Below are 20,592 nucleotides of genomic sequence, written 5' to 3'. Positions count from 1 at the left end.
TATGGTTAGCGCTAAAAAGTTCGTTTCTATTCAACTTTCCAGCATTGGGCCAACATTCTTGTAATGTGAAATTTATTTTGTGTATTTTTAATTGGAAAATTTTCTTTATTGAAATTCCAACATGCAAAGCGAAGAAAATGAGATAAATTAATAAACATGAATTAATACAATACTTTGAATATTCATCTATTGTAATATTGGGTCATCTAAAAAGTATCCGCGGTTTTTTGTCACTAGATGTGTGTTGATGGTCATATATCTAGTGACAAAGTACCGCGGATACTTTTTAGATGACCCATACAATATCTAGTGACAAAGTACCGCGGATACTTTTTAGATGACCCAATATATTGTAATATATTATGTGAAAAGATATTATGTGAAATTTCTTTTTGAATTAAATTTACATATTCTGTCTTCTATGTGTGATATTTATAATTAAACATATTGAATTTCAAATTCCTGAATAAATAATAGTGATATACATGGCAGAAATCGGTTGTCTCCTCACTACAGATTACAAAGGTTTAGGTTCAATATTTCTTGATGCTAGAAAACGAGCGTTTCAGCATCGCATGAAAAGACACCCTTCCTCGATTCTTTTTGATACACGAGGTCACTCGTGTGATATTTCCGAACGCAGCCTAGCATATTACATTAGCGACTGATAGTGAGTGATAGCGAAAGTGATCAAGTTGTAACTGATTGCACAAGTGAAGGTGATCACGAAACTTGATTTTTCGCGAATTTCTTTTCCAGCGTTGAATTATTAAAAGTAATAAAAAATTTGAGCTGAAAATGGGTCTGCTCTCTGAAGGAAGCCCCCTGAGCTGGGAAGAGACGAAGAAATTGTCCGATCACGTGCGCAAACATGGGGTTATTCAGTTTATCAATCTGTACAAGAGACTTAGAGATAGACAGGGAGACGTTCTCAAGTGGGGCGACGAGGTAGTATATATGATTCCACAAATTGCAGTATATATTGTACTAAAATCGATTTAATTTACAGTGCTATTCTTGAAATGTCACGTCATCGTAATTGTGCTAACTCATTATCACCTAACCTTAACATTCAATTCATTGCAATGTTAAGGGCCTGCGCAGAATAATGAAAGAAATATAAGGAACACAAATAGGTATTGAAATTTTAACTTATCAGAAACCAGTTACACCAGAATATACATTGTCTGATAGTTTAAAGTCTCAATATTCATATTCCTAATATTTTCTTGATTACACGCAGGACTTCACATTCATCATAATACAATCCAATACTACATATTTATCTTTGTATATTTTGCATATTTATTAAAGATTTATACACACAGTATAGTGTCTTGATGCTAATATAATAGATATAGAACATAGGAAACAATGGAAAGAAAAATGGAACCTTCCTATGAAAATCTTTGATCCATTTTCCAGTGATATTGCGATAAATATTTGAATGACTGCCAATAAATATGTGAAATATATAAAGGTTAATATAAAATAGTATAACGCTCCCACCTCCGATTTTTCTGTAATTTTGTAAAATTGTATATTTTTATTCATAGAATATATTCCGAGAAAAAAAATTGTCGCTTGATTCTTATTTTTTTTCTTTGTTTTTTAATGTTGGTAAGCTAGAAGAAGACAATTTAATAATAATTTTTTGCTTATTTTCTGTTTTAATTAAAGGTCTGCAGGAGCATCAAGCTAACTCATTTATTGCTTCCAGAAGCATGACCGTTCACTGAGTGCTCAGTGAGCTCTTGTACTTATTTGATTTATATTTTTAGATCTAATGGAATATGTCAATCAGATGCAAAAACTTACTAAACGCTAAGTGAGCAATTATACTTCTGGATGCATCCATTGTTACCTTATTTGTGGTGTAATTACATCTGCACTTTATCATGTTCTATTATATATTGTCTTATAGAAGAAATACAATATTTTGCTATGAAATCTGTTTTGATTTATATTTTATGCTTATTTTATTTTTGTGCTTTATTTAGCTGTGAAATATGCTAAAAAGCCAAGGACTCCGCACCCTGTATATTACATGTATAATGTTTGTATCAGCTTTGCCTTAATTGGTTGGATCGATTCTCGGTCTCACGCGCACACATGAGAATATGTTACAATCTTACCGATTATCATCGAGCGAATAGATGCATTTTCATATTTTAGCACTTCATAATTCAGTCCTTAGGCATTATTTTACTTTGTGTCCATTGAGACATTTATTCATAGTAAGGAGGACAACATACAAAATTTTCAGACATTTTCATTTCCGAGAGCCGAAATCCAGAAGGTTGGTGCGGGGTCCTTTTACAATTTTGCTCTTAAAAACATCATAATAAATAAAATGTTATACTTCTTATATATTCGCAATGCAAATATATTTTTTTCAGGACTCGATAAAATAATTATGTGACTTATTTCAAATAAAAAATCTGAAGTAACTCAGAGAACATTGGAACATTTTATAAGACATCATAAAGGCATCTTAAAATTCAGATTTATTTCAACTATCCTACTATATGATGTCTTTAAGATGTCTTATGTGCCCATTTATGACATCTTACAGATACTATCCTTAAGACTTGCTTCAGACATTTGTCTAAAAAAATAACAAAAATTACTGATATAGAAACGCGTTGGTAAGAGGAAGTAAAGTTAGAATTATTTGATAAATCGGTATGTGAATGATATCATACTTAATACATATTTTTAATAACGATCTATAATTGTGACAGATAAATCGTTATTGAAAATGTGTATTAATAAGTATATCATTCATATATCGATTTATCAGATAATTCCAACTGCTAATTTGTATTCTTGCTCTTGTCAATGCGTTTCCGGTCAGCTACATAATTGTGTAATTGTAGAACATTACAATATATAACACTAAATATTAGAATACCAGATTAATTGACATCCAATATTTTTATAGATTATGTATTATATCCCTTATAGGCATATAATATTATTTAATATTATATTATATAACATTTTAGGCACATTTCCAGAATATTAAACATAACATTTGAAGAATATTTTACTGAAATTATATGATAGATATTAATGATGATTTAAACATAAAATTAATTATATGAATGATATTCTTGAAATATTAATGCATAGTTATATATTGTATGTTCACTCCTGATAATATTACATGATTATTAAAAGTAACATTATTGTTATTGTAATATTGTATGAACATTAAAAAGTATTATAACAACATTTACTTAATTTGTAAAACTGTTACATCGGTTCAGTTTAAATATATGTTTAGAGACTGAAAATAATTTTGGCATGCAGGATTGCTTATATACAATCACACCGATGTTATTTAAGCACAAGACGCAGCATAGACTGATAAGACATTTTCGTTTACTGGATGAATTCAAATTGCACTAATATAAAAATAATTAATATTAATAAATATTTTAATAATAAAATATTTTAAAATATTTTAATAGGGATATGTTAAAGGAAATATATCAAGGATATTTATACAAGTGGACATATATAATATCCATAGAATACTCTCATAACATTAAAAAATATACAATATTCTCAAAATATTATAATAACTTATTTTAATTTTTTAAACACAAGAATAAAAATTAAGATTTCTTCAATTCAAAATATAATACAATAACTGTACAAATTCAAGGCAATAGGAATCTGCGTTGTATTTCGTACACTAACAATTGAGATAAATATATAAATATACAAATATAAAATATATATATATATAAATATATATATATTTATATATTTATATCAATTGTTAGCGCACAATAGTACAATACTAAATAAGTACAATACTAATTCTATTTTTTCAATTTAAAATACATATTTTGGGAATACAAATACGTTTCCGCCATTTGACAAAAGACGCCGCCACTAACAAGCTATGGTTAAAATTGTCTGATGTAAAACGTTATATCGTAAGGTTGGACATCTGTCAACAACATAACCTTGAAATACTAGCGATTTTGTATCAGCATCATATATTTTTTTTGTGCGAAAATGTCGAGTTTTGAGCCGAATAAGCGTCATTTGCGGGAACTTTTGATTTACTTCTTTAATTTGAAGAAATCTGCAGCTGAGGCTCATCGATTGCTTGTAGAAGCATATGGTGAGGCTGCCTTAAGTGAGAGAAGTTGTCGTGAGTGGTTTCAAAAGTTCAAGAACAGTGAATTTGACTTCGAAGACAAAGAACGTAGCGGAAGGCCGAAAGTGTACGAAGACGCGGAATTGGAAGCATTATTGGATGAAGATTCGTGCCAAACGCAAAAAGAACTTGCACCTACATTAGGAGCGACTCAAGAAGCAATTTCACATCGTTTGAAATCATTGGGAATGATTCAAAAGCAAGGGAATTGGGTTCCATATGAACTGAAGCCGAGAAACGTTGAACGCCGATTTTCCATATGTGAAATGCTGCTTGTCAGGCATAAACGAAAGTGTTTTTTGCATCATATAGTCACTGGTGATGAAAAATGAATCCACTACGATAACCCAAAGAAGAGGAAATCATGGGGATCACCATGCTTCAACATCGACAGCCAAGCCAAATATTCATGGAAAAAAACTCATGTTGTGTATTTGGTAGGATCAGCTTGGTGTCGTGTATTATGCTTAAACGAAACCGTTACTGGGGCTCTCTACCGAACACAATTGATGAGATTGAGCAGAACACTCAAGGAAAAATGCGTCCACTACTACTCCAGGCATGACAAAATTATTCTCCTGCATGATAATGCTCGACCACATGTTGCGGCGCCAGTCAAAACCTACATGGAAACATTCAATTGGGAAGTTCTACCCCACCCGCCTTATTCACCAGACATTGCCCCTTCCGATTACCATCTATTTCGATCGATGACGCATGGCCTGTCTGAGCAGCACTTCACATCATATGAAGATACCAAAAATTGGATCGATAATTGGATAGCCTTAAAAGGCAATACTTTCAATAAAACATTATATACCGTTGTTTCACAATAAATGCTTAATTTTTGATTAAAAACGGCGGAAACTTATTTGCACTCCCTTAATAAAAAAAGTTATTTGAAATGTGACCGACCCCTGATTTTTTCATGCTGATATTTTATCTCTTTTAAAAGTAATATGATGTCACATGAGACATTTTTGGCATTTTTTATGAAGTTGCGAAGACAGAGCCGATCTTTTCAAATTGGTTCTTGGACAATTATAATAGAATTATGTGTACCTCGATTCTCTCTGTACGAGCTTTCAAGAGTTTTAAGTGACTTTTTCCTGATGACGAATATCATAATTAAAATATTACTCGTGCAGTATTTTAGCCATTATCTTAGATAAAAAAATTTGTTTCTGACTAGTAGTCTCCTTAGTCAACAAAGTGAAAATTCAGATAAGGCTAATAAGATTCAAATGCTGATGTAAGAGTAAAGAATTAGGAAATACAAATAATACTCAGGTGTTGATGGTTATCTTCATTTATTTTATCGAACATTTTGGTTTACTTTGAAGTGATCCTCAGCGAATACAGTAATAAAAAATTTTTTATTGAAAGCAAGTCACTTGCAGATTGCAGCAATCAATACACATAAATTTATAATTTGCTATTATAAGACAAGAAAAAAATTAAACAAACTCAACTCAATAGAAAACAAAAAACGAAGCTCAGAAACATAGATTTACAATTTTAAGATTAAATATAATAGAAAGTTATAATATATATCAAATATATGTTCTATCAAATCATTCCTCTAAGTATAAAATCGCGTCTGTTCGTCGTGACGTGTCGTTTAAAATTAAACATTACAATGGAACTAAACATGTATTGAAAATAAATGCAACTAAGAATATCAACTAATAAAATAAAGTTCAAATTTCAATTTTGTTTAAACGTATCTAATAAGGAGGCATATGAGTGGTACAAGCATCTCCGTATCCGTTCTTAAGTTAAGTCCATTCTTTTGCATATAGATATGAAACATTTGGGAATTCAAACGTTTATTTTAGTCTCCTAATGCCCGTATTCATAGTCATACTTTGGGCTTCCTTAAATTTATCTTTAGATGCTCAGCAGCCAATGAAATAATTTGTAGAATATCTAAAGATAACTTTAAGAAAATCTTATAATAAATATAAGGCCTATGAATACGAGTATTAGTCTTTCCTGCACCCTTAATTAAAAATATAAATTATCTTTTTATATAATTTATATTATAGCAGAGACAAAATTAATCTCTTTAATGAGAGTGTACGCGGAAAGAGGTGCGCAATAAAATTTTTAACAAGTAAATTGTTATTCCATTTGATTTTTTTTATTTAAAGTCTTGAGAACTTATTGAACGTTTCGGTTCTCTTTGGAGTCTTCTTCAGCAATATTCTCATAGTGACAGCTGATTTTGGCGTTTTCAGAGAGGTTAGACATCTGCTAATAATATTCAGTTTATATCGCTTTGAGTTTCATACAAAAACCTTGATTTTTACTGTGTTTGAAATGTCGAATTTTGTATTAACTAAGCAGCATTTGCGGGAGGTTCTAATTTTCTGCTTTAATTGGAAGAAAAGTGCAGCTGAAGCCCATCGAATGCTTGTCGAAGTTTATGGTGACACTGCTCCAACTGATAAATCATGTAGGGAATGGTTTCGACGTTTCAAGGATGGAGATTTCGGCGTTGAAGACAAGCCTCGCTCTGGATAGCCAAAAAAATTCTAAGACAAAGAATTAGAGGCATTACTCGAAGAAGATCAGAGTCAAACGCAAGAGAAGCTTGCAGAATCATTGGGAGTAACTTAACAAGCCTTTCTACACGATTGAGAGCCATGGGAATAATTCAAAAACAAGGAAATTGGGTGCCTTATGAATTGAAACCGAGAGTTGAAAGGCGATTTTTCATTTGCGAACAGCTGATTCAAAGACAACAAAGAAAAGGTTTTTTGCATCGAATTGTAACTGGAGAAGTGGGTATTCTACGACCCCAAGAAGAAAAAATATTACGCTAAGTCCGGTCAATCATTGCCATCAATCTCAACATCAACACCAAAACCGAACATTCATGATTCGAAGATCATGCTCTGTATCTGGTGGGATCAAAAGGGTGTTGTTTACTATCAACTGCTGAAACCTGGCGATTCCATTACTGGCGATCGATATCGGCTACAAATTGATTCGTTTGAGCCGTGCATTGCGAGAAAAACGGCCGGAATATGAGCAAAGACATGATAAAGTTATTTTTCTTCATGACAACACTCGGCCTTATGTCGCAAAAGTCGTAAAAAAATATTTGGAAACGGTCAAATGGGATGTTTTACCGCGCCAACACTTTAGTGGAATCTTTAAATTCACATACTTGAGAAATTTAAATTCAATCAAATAAGTAGCGAGTAACTCACCTCCATGATCGCTAAATCTTGTCATGAAGCTTTGGATGCTATTAATATTCACAAATAAGCACTTTTCAATACATCTTGTGGAACTGATTGAACTCCGTCTAAACCATTCGGAATGACAAATAGATTTAAAAAATCCTATATTAATCCAGAATTAAATACAGAATAAATGTTAAAAAGAAAAGAGAAGAACAATTTTAATTCTAATGTATTAGGTGTACAACTTTGCTTCCGCCGTTTTTTTCCGAAATTCGAGGCTTTATTGTAAAAAAACTGGTTATACATTTATGAAAGTTGTCCATCGCTGGCCACTACTTTCTCCCATCTTTCGGGCAGCGTACGAATCCTGCGTCGAAAAAACTGGTCATCTTTTGAGGCGATCCACGAATCGATCCAATTTTTTACTTCTTCATAAGACCGGAAGTGCTGGTCAGCCAGGCCGTGTGCCATTGATCGAAACAAATGATAGTCAGAGGGAGCAACGTCTGGAGAATACGGTGGGGTAGGACTTCCCATTTCAACGTTTCCAAGTATGTCTTGACCATTTTGGGGTCGAGCATTGTCATGCTGCAAAATCACTTTATCGTGTCTCTCGTTGTATTGCGGCCGTTTGTCTTTCAATGGTCGGCTCAAACGCATCAATTGCGTTCGATACTGATCGCCTGTGATTGTTTCAGTCGGTTAACAGCTCATAATATACTACACCGAGCTAGTCTCACCAAATACAGAGCATGATCTTGGAGCCGTGAATATTCGGTTTGGAACGTTGACGTGGAAGCATGGCCGGGAACTCCCCATGATTTTCTGCGCTTGGGATTATCGTAATGAACCCATTTTTCGTCCCCAGTCACAATGCGATGCAGAAAGCTCTTTCGTCTTTGCCTTTCAAGCAGCTGTTCACAAGCAAACAAACGTCGTTCAACATCTCTCGGTTTCAACTCGTACGGCACCCAATTTCCTTGCTTCTGAATCATTCCCATGGCTTTGAGACATTTTGAAATGGCTGATTGAGTCACTCCTAATGATCGTGCCAATTCTTTTTGATTTTGACAAGAGTCTTGATCAAGTAATGCCTTCAATTCTGCATCTTCGAAAACCTTCTCTCTTCCACCACTATGCTGGTCTTCGACGTGAAAATCACCGTTCTTGAAGCGTTGAAACCACTCACGACACGTTCTTTCACTAATAGCAGCCTCACCATAAGTATTTGAGAGCATTCTATGAGCTTCAGCCGCATTTCTTCATATTGAAGCAGAAAACTAAAACCTCTCGCAAATGACGAGAATTTGGCTCGTAAACTGACATTTTCAATCGAGAATAACTTTATGATGCAGACACAAATCGACTAATGTTTCTAGGGGTTAGATTGACAGATGCCCAAGTTTATTGTATGACGTTTATAATCTATTTATTTCGACCACCACTTACCGCTAAAGTCATCTATAGGAAAACGGCGGAAGCAAAGTTGTACACCTAATATGTAAAAAAATAGACTTAAGTAGTTGCGGCAGCCATGTTGGAATCGTGATGTCAGAAGCGAGGAATGATACGTAAACTTATGCTGAAATGAAACTTCTTTATTCACTAAAACGCGCTTATTCACTAAAGCGTGTTTTGAATAAAGAAGTTTCACACTATATATTATTTGCGCGACGTTTTCTGCGCTTGACTCTTACTGCCCGTATCCTTTCTAGTTCTTTGATTTATAAGTCTTAATTAGTTTGATTTGTATATGGATTTAAAAATTATTCTCCTCGAAAAAAACTAATGTACCAAATGAGAAATTAAATAAGTGTTATTACCCAGATTCTTAACTAACCAAGTTAAATTTTAGGAAATTAAAAAGTAAAACCCAAGCGGTATTATCTTTGTTATTTACTTAACTCTAATAATATGCATCATTCGTATAAAAGATTTGATATGAACAACTGACGCCAAGTTAAATTCCATATTAAACTAAATAAGGAATCCATAATTGCGATACCTTGTCCATTCAAGTGTTACCACAAAAAGTTAAAGATGTAAACACTTGACACTTTGGCTAAATCGAATAATAAAAACTATAAAAACAATTCAAAAATTATAATAATAATTATAACAATTAAATAATAATAAATAATAACAATTTTAATGTAGTAATGAATTTAATTTGAATGTTTCTTTACGCTGAATAAAAATAAAGTTTACTGTTTCTTTTATAACACAAATCTTACGAATCAAAGTTTACTTATTTTATTGTTAGATTTAATAGCTCGCACAACTTTCGTAACTTATACGAATATTTAACCCAATCGATTATATATCTATGCTAGATATTTTTACGCTTACAAGAATATTTCTCGTTTTTCTTATTTTAAATATACATTTATGTTTTTAGTACTATGTTACACTGTGATCTAGCAACGCTAAGTGTTTACTTTTCTAACTTTTTATGATAATACTTGAATGGAGTGGATTTCCGAAAACCTAAAGTCTTCGATTTTCTTATCGATTGATATGCAATTATTTTGATGCGCTGATTACGAAATATGATCACAAAAATTGTTGGCAATCATTTTCAAGGTTAAATATTAAACTATTTTTTTATATTTTTTCACATTTAACATTGATCGACTCTCACCTCACATTTCGCACGACTTTCCACACGAAGCAATTCTCACCCCATCTCCTTTTCCCTTTTTTTTATACGTAGGGAAAATCTTCTAACTTCTCAAAGAGGATGTTGAATCCTCTCGCCCTTGGGAGATTTAAGACTATAATGTATATACCCCACCCTCTCGTCTCCGATCTATCTCAGGTGCGCCCAACATCCCCTTTTTCTTCCTCGCAGGGGAAGTGGAGCGTCGTTTGGCAAGACATCTTGGTGTGTCCGCAGGGGACCTTCCCTTGGGGGGGGGGGGGGGGAGCGTCTCATCCTCTCGGTATCTTTCTGCCTTATGATTGCGAGGCAGAAGACGGACACCGCCTCTTCGCTCCTGAGCATCTTGCTGATGACGCTCGGGAGCGATAAGTCCGCTCCAATTATGGCCATCAGGACTTGACACTCCACACTTCACGTTAGACACTGCACGAGGATATGGAGCGCTATGTTCTCCCCGGCGTCACAGTGGTAACACTGGAGAGGACACTTCTCTCTCGATCCTGTGCAAGTTCGCACAGCAACATCCACGTCCGGAGAGAACCTGCACAATGTGAAAGAGGGCTCATCATGGGCTTCTCATTCACTTCCTTAAATGAGGCTGTATTGCTGTCTACCCTAGAAGAGCGGATTTAAGAGAGCTTTCTCCCACTCTCTCATCGTCTCTCCTCTTTAATAAGGGTATATGCTTTATTATGTCTACCGTCCTCACGGTCATAGTGTTTCTCCTCTCCTTCACTCGCTGCACGCGCCGATAAACCACGGCGCATTCTTTGGCAAGCAGGTCGATGATGGAAGGACGGTGATCGCAGCACGTGACGCGGTGCTGTAAGCTCGGGATACCCGGACTGCGAGTTTTTGCTATACCAGTAGACGAGGCGGTGGAGACGCCTATTATCCTCCATTTCTTGGGCTTATTGGTGATTTATAAAAGATTACCGATTATATCACGTTCACAGAATCGCCAGATTTGGACTCTAGTCCGCCCAAGTTAAGCAATAGGTGTCCCAAAGCTGCCGCCATTCTGCCCGCCTGTGGAGTAACATTCCTAAAGTGCGGATCGAAGCTCCACCGTTCGTGAGCCCAAGAGTGAGTCCGGGGTACTTTAATCTGAGGCCCATTTCTATCTTGGAAGATTCTACGAGGATCTCCACATAAGATGGCTTTCCAGAGGCTTTGCTATAAAAGAACATAGCCTTCGTTTTCTGAGGGAGGGAGAGGGGGGGTCATCTCTAGACCCACCGCCATTATGTGTCTAAAGATGTTAGCAATCGCAATTTCCGCCTTCACGGCAGTTTCCTCCTACATCCTCTCCCTCTCCCCCCCCCCCCTCCCGACCACGATCAGAGTATCATCTGTATAGCAGATCAGACTGCAGCTGGCGGGAATGAGCGTGTGGAGGACATCGTATGCGAGGTTCCATAAGAATGGTTCTAAGACCGACTTCTGTGGGACTCTGTAAGTGTCTCCCCGTTCTGCCGAGGCAATATAGCAGACCGATCCCGAAGGCAGTCCCGAAGCACCTTCTTGAGGTACCCAGGGAGGCTAAAATGATTAGCGACTTTCCCTGTAGCATCTCATGGGATGGATTGAAGGCATTAATTGATTGCCAAGTGACACTACCAACAACTCCGCCACCCCTCCCCACTGTTTGGCACGTAAAAGATTGTAGACGCAAAATTCCACGATAGATCTTCTCCCATGAAAACTAAATTGTGGAGATCGGGATCACTCCCTCGAGACACCTGCAGAACTATCCGGGAAGCGATGATGCGCTCGAAGAGTTTTCAACATCGTCCAATAGGCAGATCGTTCTCCTAATCCATATCTTCCCGGAGACCCCGTCACGCCCGGAAGCCTTGGACGCTTCCTCGAATTTCCTAGCCGCCGATTTTAACTTGTCGGCAATGACCCCGAGCTTGTTGGATCACCCATTTGACGAGTCCGGGTATGAGGGGAAACAGGTCCCTGACAGAGAACAAGGCTCTCAAGACCCGATCTAGAGTCTTCAGGGATTGGAAGTGCTATGTATTGGAGCTTTTCCAATACTATCTTGTACGACTTTTTCGAGGTCCCGGAGAAGTTCTTCCTAAGACCTTGCCTTCAATTTCTTAATGGCAACCCGCAGATGATCAAAGGGGCGCTGCGGAACCCCTCGACCACTGCCGCAGTTCGAGCCGCGTCTCCCCTTGCGCGAGCGCGTGTGAAACATTGCCTCGCTAGGACGGAGGAGCGCCGAAACTCGACTATCTCCTTCGTCCACCAGTCGCGGGATGTTCGTTGTCGCACCGGCGACATTGCGGCCTCACAAGTGTTGTGCATTAGCACTTCGAGACGCCTCGCAACTTCGTTCGGGGTCCGGGTCGGGCTGAGATGCGGACCATGTGCTCCCGCGGATCACTGTCATCGGGAGGCTTGCAAAGTGCCCACCGGAAGCGGTTGTCTCTTATTCAAATGTACATCTTCCTGGAGTCTTACGGAGATCGAATACGATAGTATTATGATCGGACTCTCAATCTTTCAATCTATGATGCAATGCATGCTCAGCTCAGGTCCACAATGGACTCGCCTTGCGAGCGGACACATGCTCCTCGTCCCTAAGTTGACCAGGGAGAGGCTAAGTCCGAGCACCCACTCCTCAAGACTGCGGCCGCGAGCGTTGGAATACCCGCAGCCCTATGTAGAGAACCAGGTGTTGAAGTCGCTGGCACAATCAGAGGTTTGGGGAGTAGTCCACGGACAAACTTCCCGAGATCTTTAAAGCACTCTCGAATCCGGCCAGCCGGCCAGCCGAGACGAGATAGGAGGTACACATTGACTAAGACAAACCGCCTCTACTCAGCCGCGGCGTACTACGTCCCGCTCTTGAGCGGGGAGCACTATGGTGGCGCTTCTCCGCCATATTATTACTGTCGAATCCGTGATATCCCCAATCCAACACGGGTGTTAATCGGGTATCCTGTAAGGCTCAGTGATGATGAGACAACCGCTAGTTTATGCAAAAAATGTCCTGCGCCTGGTAGGCGTGATTGAGATTTGTTTAGAGGATTTGGCAAGACATTTATGGTGTTTACTGCTTCCTTCAGATTCGCCGACTCAGTCCCCGAAGTTTCGAAGACTCGTTGACCAGCCGCGTCGCTGGGATTGTCTCAAGAGGGAGTCTCGGTTGAGCTAAGCAGGGAAGGGTCCACTTCCATGTCGAGTGATTGTGTATCTTCCCCACTATTTCCACTTCTTCTATTGGCGGTGCTTGTTCTGTCGCCTGCTGCTTAGCTAGCGACGGTAGTGCAGCCCCTGACTTCTCTCCTTTCTTGAAGGTTTTGCACACCTTATCATCTATACGATGGTCACCATGTCTCAGAAACTTGCACGCTGAACACAAGTTTGTGTTGAGTGCGAAACACTCCTTGATAGTGCCCTTCTCCATCGCACCTGAAATACCAGTGTTGCTAGACGTGTCGCTTTTCTAACGCATGCGCAATGGTAGTGCAGTAGTGTATTATTATTTATAACAGTGGAGGCGAAATTCTAGATTTTGGCGGACTAAGAAGAGATTAGTTTGTTAGAAGACAATGTTTGTTACAATTTCTGCCAAATAAAATATTTAGTTTCAAATTAAAAAAAATATGTTTTATTGCATATTATCAATATTTTTTTCCTTTCCTCTTTTAATTCGTCTTTTATATAAATATTATTAATTACAGAAGTTATGCGAATTATTTCTTGGTTCAAATCCATTCTTAGAATGCCTATATTAATATTAATTATTTAATTCTGTATAATTGCATATAATAGGTGTAGTAAAAAGAAATCCATTATTTTTCCAATAGATGGCTTTAGTAATCTGTATCTCGCATTGTATAAGTGCGATCGGGTTACGCTAGATGGTTAGAAAGATAAAATTTCGTACTAAAAAAACTTCTCAGACAGTTTTGTGATTGCTTGACTCAGTATTGTTTGAGCGCGCGTCAAAGATGGACACCAGTAAAGAGAAAATACGCCATATTTTACTTTTTCTTCGATAAAGGCGAAAACGCAAGCCAGGCGGCTGAAAATGTGAATAGTGTTTATGGTCCTGATACTATAACAGCGAATCACGCGCAATTTTGGTTTCGTCGATTCCGTTCCGATAATTTTGATCTCAAAGATCCACCACGCTCTGGAAGACCAATTGTCGAAAATGTCGATAAAATAATGGAAATCGTCGAGTCCGACCGTCATGTAAGCACTATTTCGATTGCCCAGGAGCTAAACATTGCACAAAAAACCGTTTGGAACCACTTGAATAAGGCTGGATACAAAAAGAAGCTCGATGTATGGGTGCCACACGAGTTAACGCAAACAAACCTCATGGACCGAATTTCTATCTGCGAATCGCTGCTGAATCGCAACAAAATCAATCCATTTCTGAAGCGGATGGTGACTGGTGATGAAAAGTGGGTTACTTATGACAACGTCAAGCGAAAACGGTCGTGGTCGAATCGCGGTGAGCCGGCGCAAACAGTGGTCAAGCCAGGATTGACGGTCAGGAAGGTTTTGCTGTGTGTTTGGTGGGATTGGCAGGGAATCGTCTACTAGAGCTGCTCCCCTACGGCCAAACTTTTAATTCGGACCTGTACTGTCAACAATTGTCTGAAGGAAGCAATCGCCCATAAGCGGCCAGCTTTGGCCAATAGGAGAGGAATTGTGTTCCATCAGGACAACGCAAGGCCACACACATCGATAGTGACTCGCCAGAAGCTCCGGGTGCTTGGCTAGGAGGTTCTTGTGCATCCGTCTTATAGTCCGGACCTGGCTCCAAGTGATTACCACCTGTTTCTGTCTATGGCGAATGATTTTGCTGGTGAAAAATTCGCCTCAAGAGAAGCTTGTGAAAATCAACTGTCCTAGTTTTTTACCAATAGGGACGAGGGTTTCTATGAGAGAGGCATAATGAAATTACCTTCAAAATGGCAATAAGTTATCGAACAAAACGGTACATATTTGACCTAAATCGGATCATTTTAACTATACTAAATAAAGCCTTCAATTTCATGCAAAAATAATGGATATCTTGTTACTACACCTTATATGTACTTTCGCATACATGCACAACTCCATATATGTATATCTGGCTATTTTTTGTGTTTCTGATTTTTGTACTTCTAAAAATTCTTTTGTTATTTTCAAATTTGAAAAGGATTTGAATTCTAATAATATCTATTTTCTTATGATTTTAGTATGTTACATTATTTTAATACGTTAGGCCTCCTCAATGCGCATGCATCAGAAAAACGGCACATCTAGCAATACTGATCACTGCTTCTGTCCACCTGAGCCCGGCACTAGGCGTGCACGTGCTCCTTCTCCAAGCAACGGAAACACTGGAGGGACCGAGTCGGGAGAAGGCGCACGCGCATGCGCACCAGCACCCAGCTCACGTTGATTTTTTCTTAGCGATTTTATTCGCCGCTACAAGGAGGAGCTGGACCCTGACTGACCTCAATCATTAGGGACCTTTTTGAAGGTCGCCAGCTTGAGAGGTCGCAATTCCCAGAGGACGCTAGGGCTTGATCTCTGTCGTAGTGGAATCGTCGAGCCCTGATAAGAATAGCTCGACTTTTTTGATTCACCTTAACTCCCTATTCGTCAGTAAGGACCTAGCGGAGCTTTGCCACAAGAGTGTCTGCCTTAACAGTGCCGCTCTCGCCAGGTTACGTTGTAAACAAGGGCCCTTCGAGCATGGAATGCCCCTATATTGAGAGCCTATAATAAGATGTGATTCTTCGCTTTAGCGGTCACTTCAGTATACTTGCAAGGCGAGCATGTGAGCATTACTGCCGCCGCTGTGGGCGGGTGGACATCAGCTTTCCTGCCCGATTCGGCGCTGCTATTCTCTCTTCTCCTCTTGGCGCTTCCCTGATTTGCCACAGATTTATCATTGGAGGATTGTGTGGCTTTGGCAGGCTCTTTTGCTTTCTCCTCCTTAGCTGTTTTTTTAGCTTAATGAGCTTTTCTCTCCACCACTTTGGAACATACAGTCTGCTGGGGAGCCGGATTCCTCAGCTTTCTTCAGGGTGGCTCTGGTACTGCCCAGGAGCTTGCCTACCTGTTTGGCGGAGAGAACTTTAAAAGTCTTTACGCTCTTCGCGGCCTTTGCGGGTGATGATGGAGAAGGCAACACCGTCTTTCTTAAAGGGCTTTAAGCTGTTACTAATCTCTTGAGAGGGGTTTACGGGAGGAGCGAGGGCATTTCCAGCCTCTCCGAGAGATATCTGTTTTCCGACTCCAGACGGGACTTCTCCCATTTGAAAGTCTCTAGCTGCGCTTTATAGTCGCGACATTAGGAGGGACAATCATGTCTCTCAACTTGCCTGCGAGAATGATGGCACTAATGATCTCAAATCATCAATGTCTTTGAGGCGCGCGATTTATTATACTACTGTAGTTTAGTATGTTGATAATGTATATCGTTATGAAAATTGCTGGTAAGATCATTTTTAATGTCAAATGTGAAAAAATGTAAAAAAAATCAATGTTTCCAAATTTGACTTTGAAAATGACCTTGTCGATAATTTTCATGATTTTGTAACAGCGCACCGAAATACAGTAGTGTACCAATCAGATAGCGAAATCAGAGATTTGGGGTTTTCAGAAGTTTATCCCTTCAACAGATAAGATAATGCAATTGTGGATTGCATTTTTTATTTAATTTGACATGGGATTTAATTTGGCTCCAGTTGTTAATATCAAATCTATTATACAAATAATACATATCATTAGAGTTAATATATTATTTACTTAATTTGATATAGAATTTAACTTGGTGACAATTGTTGATACGAAATCTTATACGAATGATACATATAATTTTGTGGAATTTAATTTAGCATCAATTGTTGATATTAAATTTTATATATGTGATGCATATCATTCGAATTAAGTAAATAACAAAGAGATAGTACTACTTGGATTTTATTTTTTAATTTGATAGAATTTAACTTGATTAATTAATGTAGCCTCTGGATTACACTTTTTCATTTGGTACATTATACATTAAGTGTATAACTTTGCTTATACCTTTTTCGTATAGATAGCTTTAGCGGTAAGTGGTGATCGAAATAAATAGATCATAGATGTCACACAATAAACTTGGGCATCTGTCAATATAACGCCATAGAAATATTAATCGATTTGTGTCTGCATCATAAAGTTATTCTCGATTGAAAATGTCACTTTACGAGCCAAATTCTTGTCATTTGCGGGAGATTTTAATTTTCTGCTTCAATGCATGAAGAAATCTGCGGCTGAGACTCATCGAATGCTCTCAAATATTTATGGTGAAGCCGCTATTAGTGAAAGAACGTGTTGTAAGGTTTCAACACTTCAAGAACGGAATTTTCACGTCGAAGACCAGCATAGCGATAGAAGAGAGAAGGTTTTCGAAGATGCAGAATTGAAGGCATTACTTGATCAAGACTCTTGTCAAAATCAAAAAGAATTGGCACGATCATTAGGAGTGACTCAACCAGCCATTTCAAAACGTCTTAAAGTCATGGGAATGATTCAGAAGCAAGGAAATTGGGTGCCGTACGAGTTGAAGCCGAGAGATGTTGAATGGCATTTGTTTGCTTGTGAACAGCTGCTTGAAAGGCAAAGACGGAAGGGCTTTCTGCATCACATTGTGACTGGGGACGAAAAATGGGATAATCCCAAGCGCAGAAAATCATGAGGAGTTGCCGGCCATGCTTCCACGTCGACGGCCAAACCGAATATTCACGGCTCTAAGATCATGCTCTGTATTTGGTGGGACCAGCTCGACATAGTATATTATGAGCTGTTAACCGGCTGAAACAATCACAGGCGATCAGTATCGAACGCAATTGATGCGTTTGAGCCGAGCATTGAAAGACAAACGGCCGCAATACAACGAGAGACACGATAAAGTGATTTTGCAGCATGACAATGCTCAACCCCAAAATGATCAAGATATACTTGGAAACGTTGAAATGGGAAGTCCTACCCCACCCGCCGTATTCTCTAGACGTTGCTCCCTCTGACTATCACTTGTTTCGATCAATGGCACACGGCCTGGCTGACTAGCACTTCCGGTCTTATGAAGAAGTAAAAAATTGGATCGATTCGTGGATCGCCTCAAAAGATGACCAGTTTTTTCGACGCGGGATTCGTACGCTGCCCGAAAGAAAGTAGTGGCCAGCGATGGACAACTTTCATAAATGTATAACCAGTTTTTTTACAATAAAGCCTCGAATTTCGAAAAAAAACGGTATAAGCAAAATTATACGCCTTATAGTTTTTTCGAGGAGTAATAATTTTTGATAGAGAGAATTAAAGCTGCCATTACTTGAGTTGAAATAAAAAGATCTTCAATAAGAATATCGTTAAAAAAAGAATTAAACTATTATTAATTGTGCTGGATACTTAGGTTCGACATTTATTCGAGAAGGACGTATATTTTTTGCGCCTTTTTTTACCTTTTTAAGAAAGTAAGTTTGTGTGCTGATATTACGCATTTTATGAAGAATAATCATTAACAAATACCATTGTATAATTTCGTTTCCATCCGATTCTCTTTTGGCTAAATATCGACAATAGGGGACTTAGCTCCGATGACTTTGGCCTTGACATATCAACCCCGAGTGACCTCCAACAAATTTTAACTGTCGCCCATTCTTCGTTAAAAAGTTACTAAGAAAAGAAGTTTGAACAATGATGTCTCTTTTTAAATATTAAGTTATAAACATATGAATATCGAGGTTGGATAAATCGCTTTGTCATTTTTATCTTCTGATTTAATTAACAATATTAAATATTATATTAAATATAGTATATAATTAAATTAGTACGTAGGCTGCTGGAAAAGTTTCTGCAATCTAATACGCCAGTGGCGCTAACGTTCTGCTACTATATCATATCCGTAAAATTAGACATTTTTAACCTATAATTCAGTTGACAGTTTGTACCCAAGCCAACTAGTTTTGTTTGCATAGTATTTTAAAAGAAGTTATTTTGTGAGAAGATGGAAATTTCGCGTGAAAATTTTCGGACAATGATTTTTTACGATTACAAATGTAATCTAACTCCGAAACAATGCATCGATCGACTTCATTTGGCTTTTGGGGATGAAGCACCATCCAAGGACTGTTTATAATTAGTTTGCCGAATTCCAGCGTGGACGTACCTTTCTTTGTGACGATTCCGTGAAGGTCATCCATCCACGTCTGTTGATGCTGTGCGTGAAATGATTGAGACCGGCATATGACATACCGCGAAATTCAGACATCCTTAGGCATTGACATGAAAGCAATACGATTTTGCATGATCACTTGAGCGTACGGAAACTTTGCAGTCGTTGGATCCCATACAATTTGAAACCGAAGCTCAAAAATAAGTTAAATGACTCGTGTTAAATGGAGCAAAGAAATGCTCAAGAAATTCAACCAAGGTCGGTCAAATTTGATCTACAACATCGTTACTGGGGACGAAATATGGATCTATTCGTATGAGCCCGAAAGTAAACAACAATCCACTGTTTGGGTATTTCAAAATGAACCGAAACCAACAAAACCGAACCGTTGTTCGTTCACGCAGTGCTGCCAAGCAAATGATTGCTTGTTTCTTCAGTTATACCAGACATGTGGCAACCGTGGCTTTAGAGGATCGAAGGACTGTAAATACTGATTGGTATACAACAATTTGTTTGCCAAAAGTCATAAATGAATTGCGTAGAACAAACCGAAATCGTCGCATCATCCTTCATTATGACAATGCCAGCTGTCATACAGCACGTCAAACCGTTGATTTTTTTATCCAATAAAAATGTCGAATTGATGACTCATTGTCCGTATTCACCTGATTTATCACCTAATGACTTCTTTTTGTTCCCAAACATTAAAAAGAAGATGCGTGGTGGACGATTTGAGTCACCTGAAGCAGTTGTTGAAACATTTCGTACACTAATTTCTGAGATTACAGCCTCAAAAAATGCTTCGAAAATTGGTTCGAGCATATGCAAAAATGTATCGATCTTAAAGACGAATACTTCGAAAAACAATAAAGCCATTTACCGAATTTTACATTTTTTTTTATATTGTTTACAGAAACTTTTCCAGCAGCCTAGTATATAATTATATAATTATAATATATTAGGTGTTGGAATTAATTCGTAGCGTTTTACAAGTGATGGGAAGTACTTTCATTAATGTATTTTTTAATGCTCATGTGAAATAAATAACATTCTTTCATTAAAAAACGCTACGAATTAATTCCAACACCTAATATAATTTCGTTTTCGTTCGATTTCCTTTTGTTACAATATGTATTAATTTATAAACAAATAGAGATCGATGACGAATAAATCTGCTTTTCATTATCATTTCCTAGTTGACAAATACCAGCGTAATTTTGTTTACCATTTATCGCTAGCGTTTCTTGCATCAATTAACACACTTTCGCGCTAAAACATCCAGCAGTACATTCTGATTTTAAGTTCTGGATATACCAAATCAAAGTAGCACAATCCTTTTATCTGAAGCCGAAATGCTGACAACTTTACTATTTTC

At 37.7% G+C, this 20,592-nt stretch overlaps 1 protein-coding gene across 4 annotated transcripts in view; it reads left to right on the top strand.

Annotated features, from left to right (window-relative positions):
• The first annotated feature begins 615 nt into the window (after window positions 1-615).
• Gclc (glutamate--cysteine ligase) overlaps window positions 616-20,592 on the top strand; it is a 117,886-nt gene continuing 97,909 nt past the window's right edge. For 3 of the 4 annotated variants that reach the window (XM_087407203.1, XM_087407202.1, XM_087407204.1), the window contains exon 1: window positions 616-948. In XM_087407203.1, coding sequence (XP_087263329.1) covers window positions 799-948 — 150 coding nt within the window. In that variant the 5' untranslated portion in view covers window positions 616-798. The remainder of the gene's footprint in view (window positions 949-20,592) is intronic. The other variant, XM_087407201.1, reaches the window with a different exon arrangement.

Source organism: Acromyrmex echinatior, chromosome 6 (assembly GCF_024713525.1).
Source record: "Acromyrmex echinatior isolate Ae372 chromosome 6, ASM2471352v2, whole genome shotgun sequence".
NCBI classification, from domain to species: domain Eukaryota; kingdom Metazoa; phylum Arthropoda; class Insecta; order Hymenoptera; family Formicidae; genus Acromyrmex; species Acromyrmex echinatior.
This window is presented reverse-complemented; position numbering and strand designations above follow the sequence as displayed.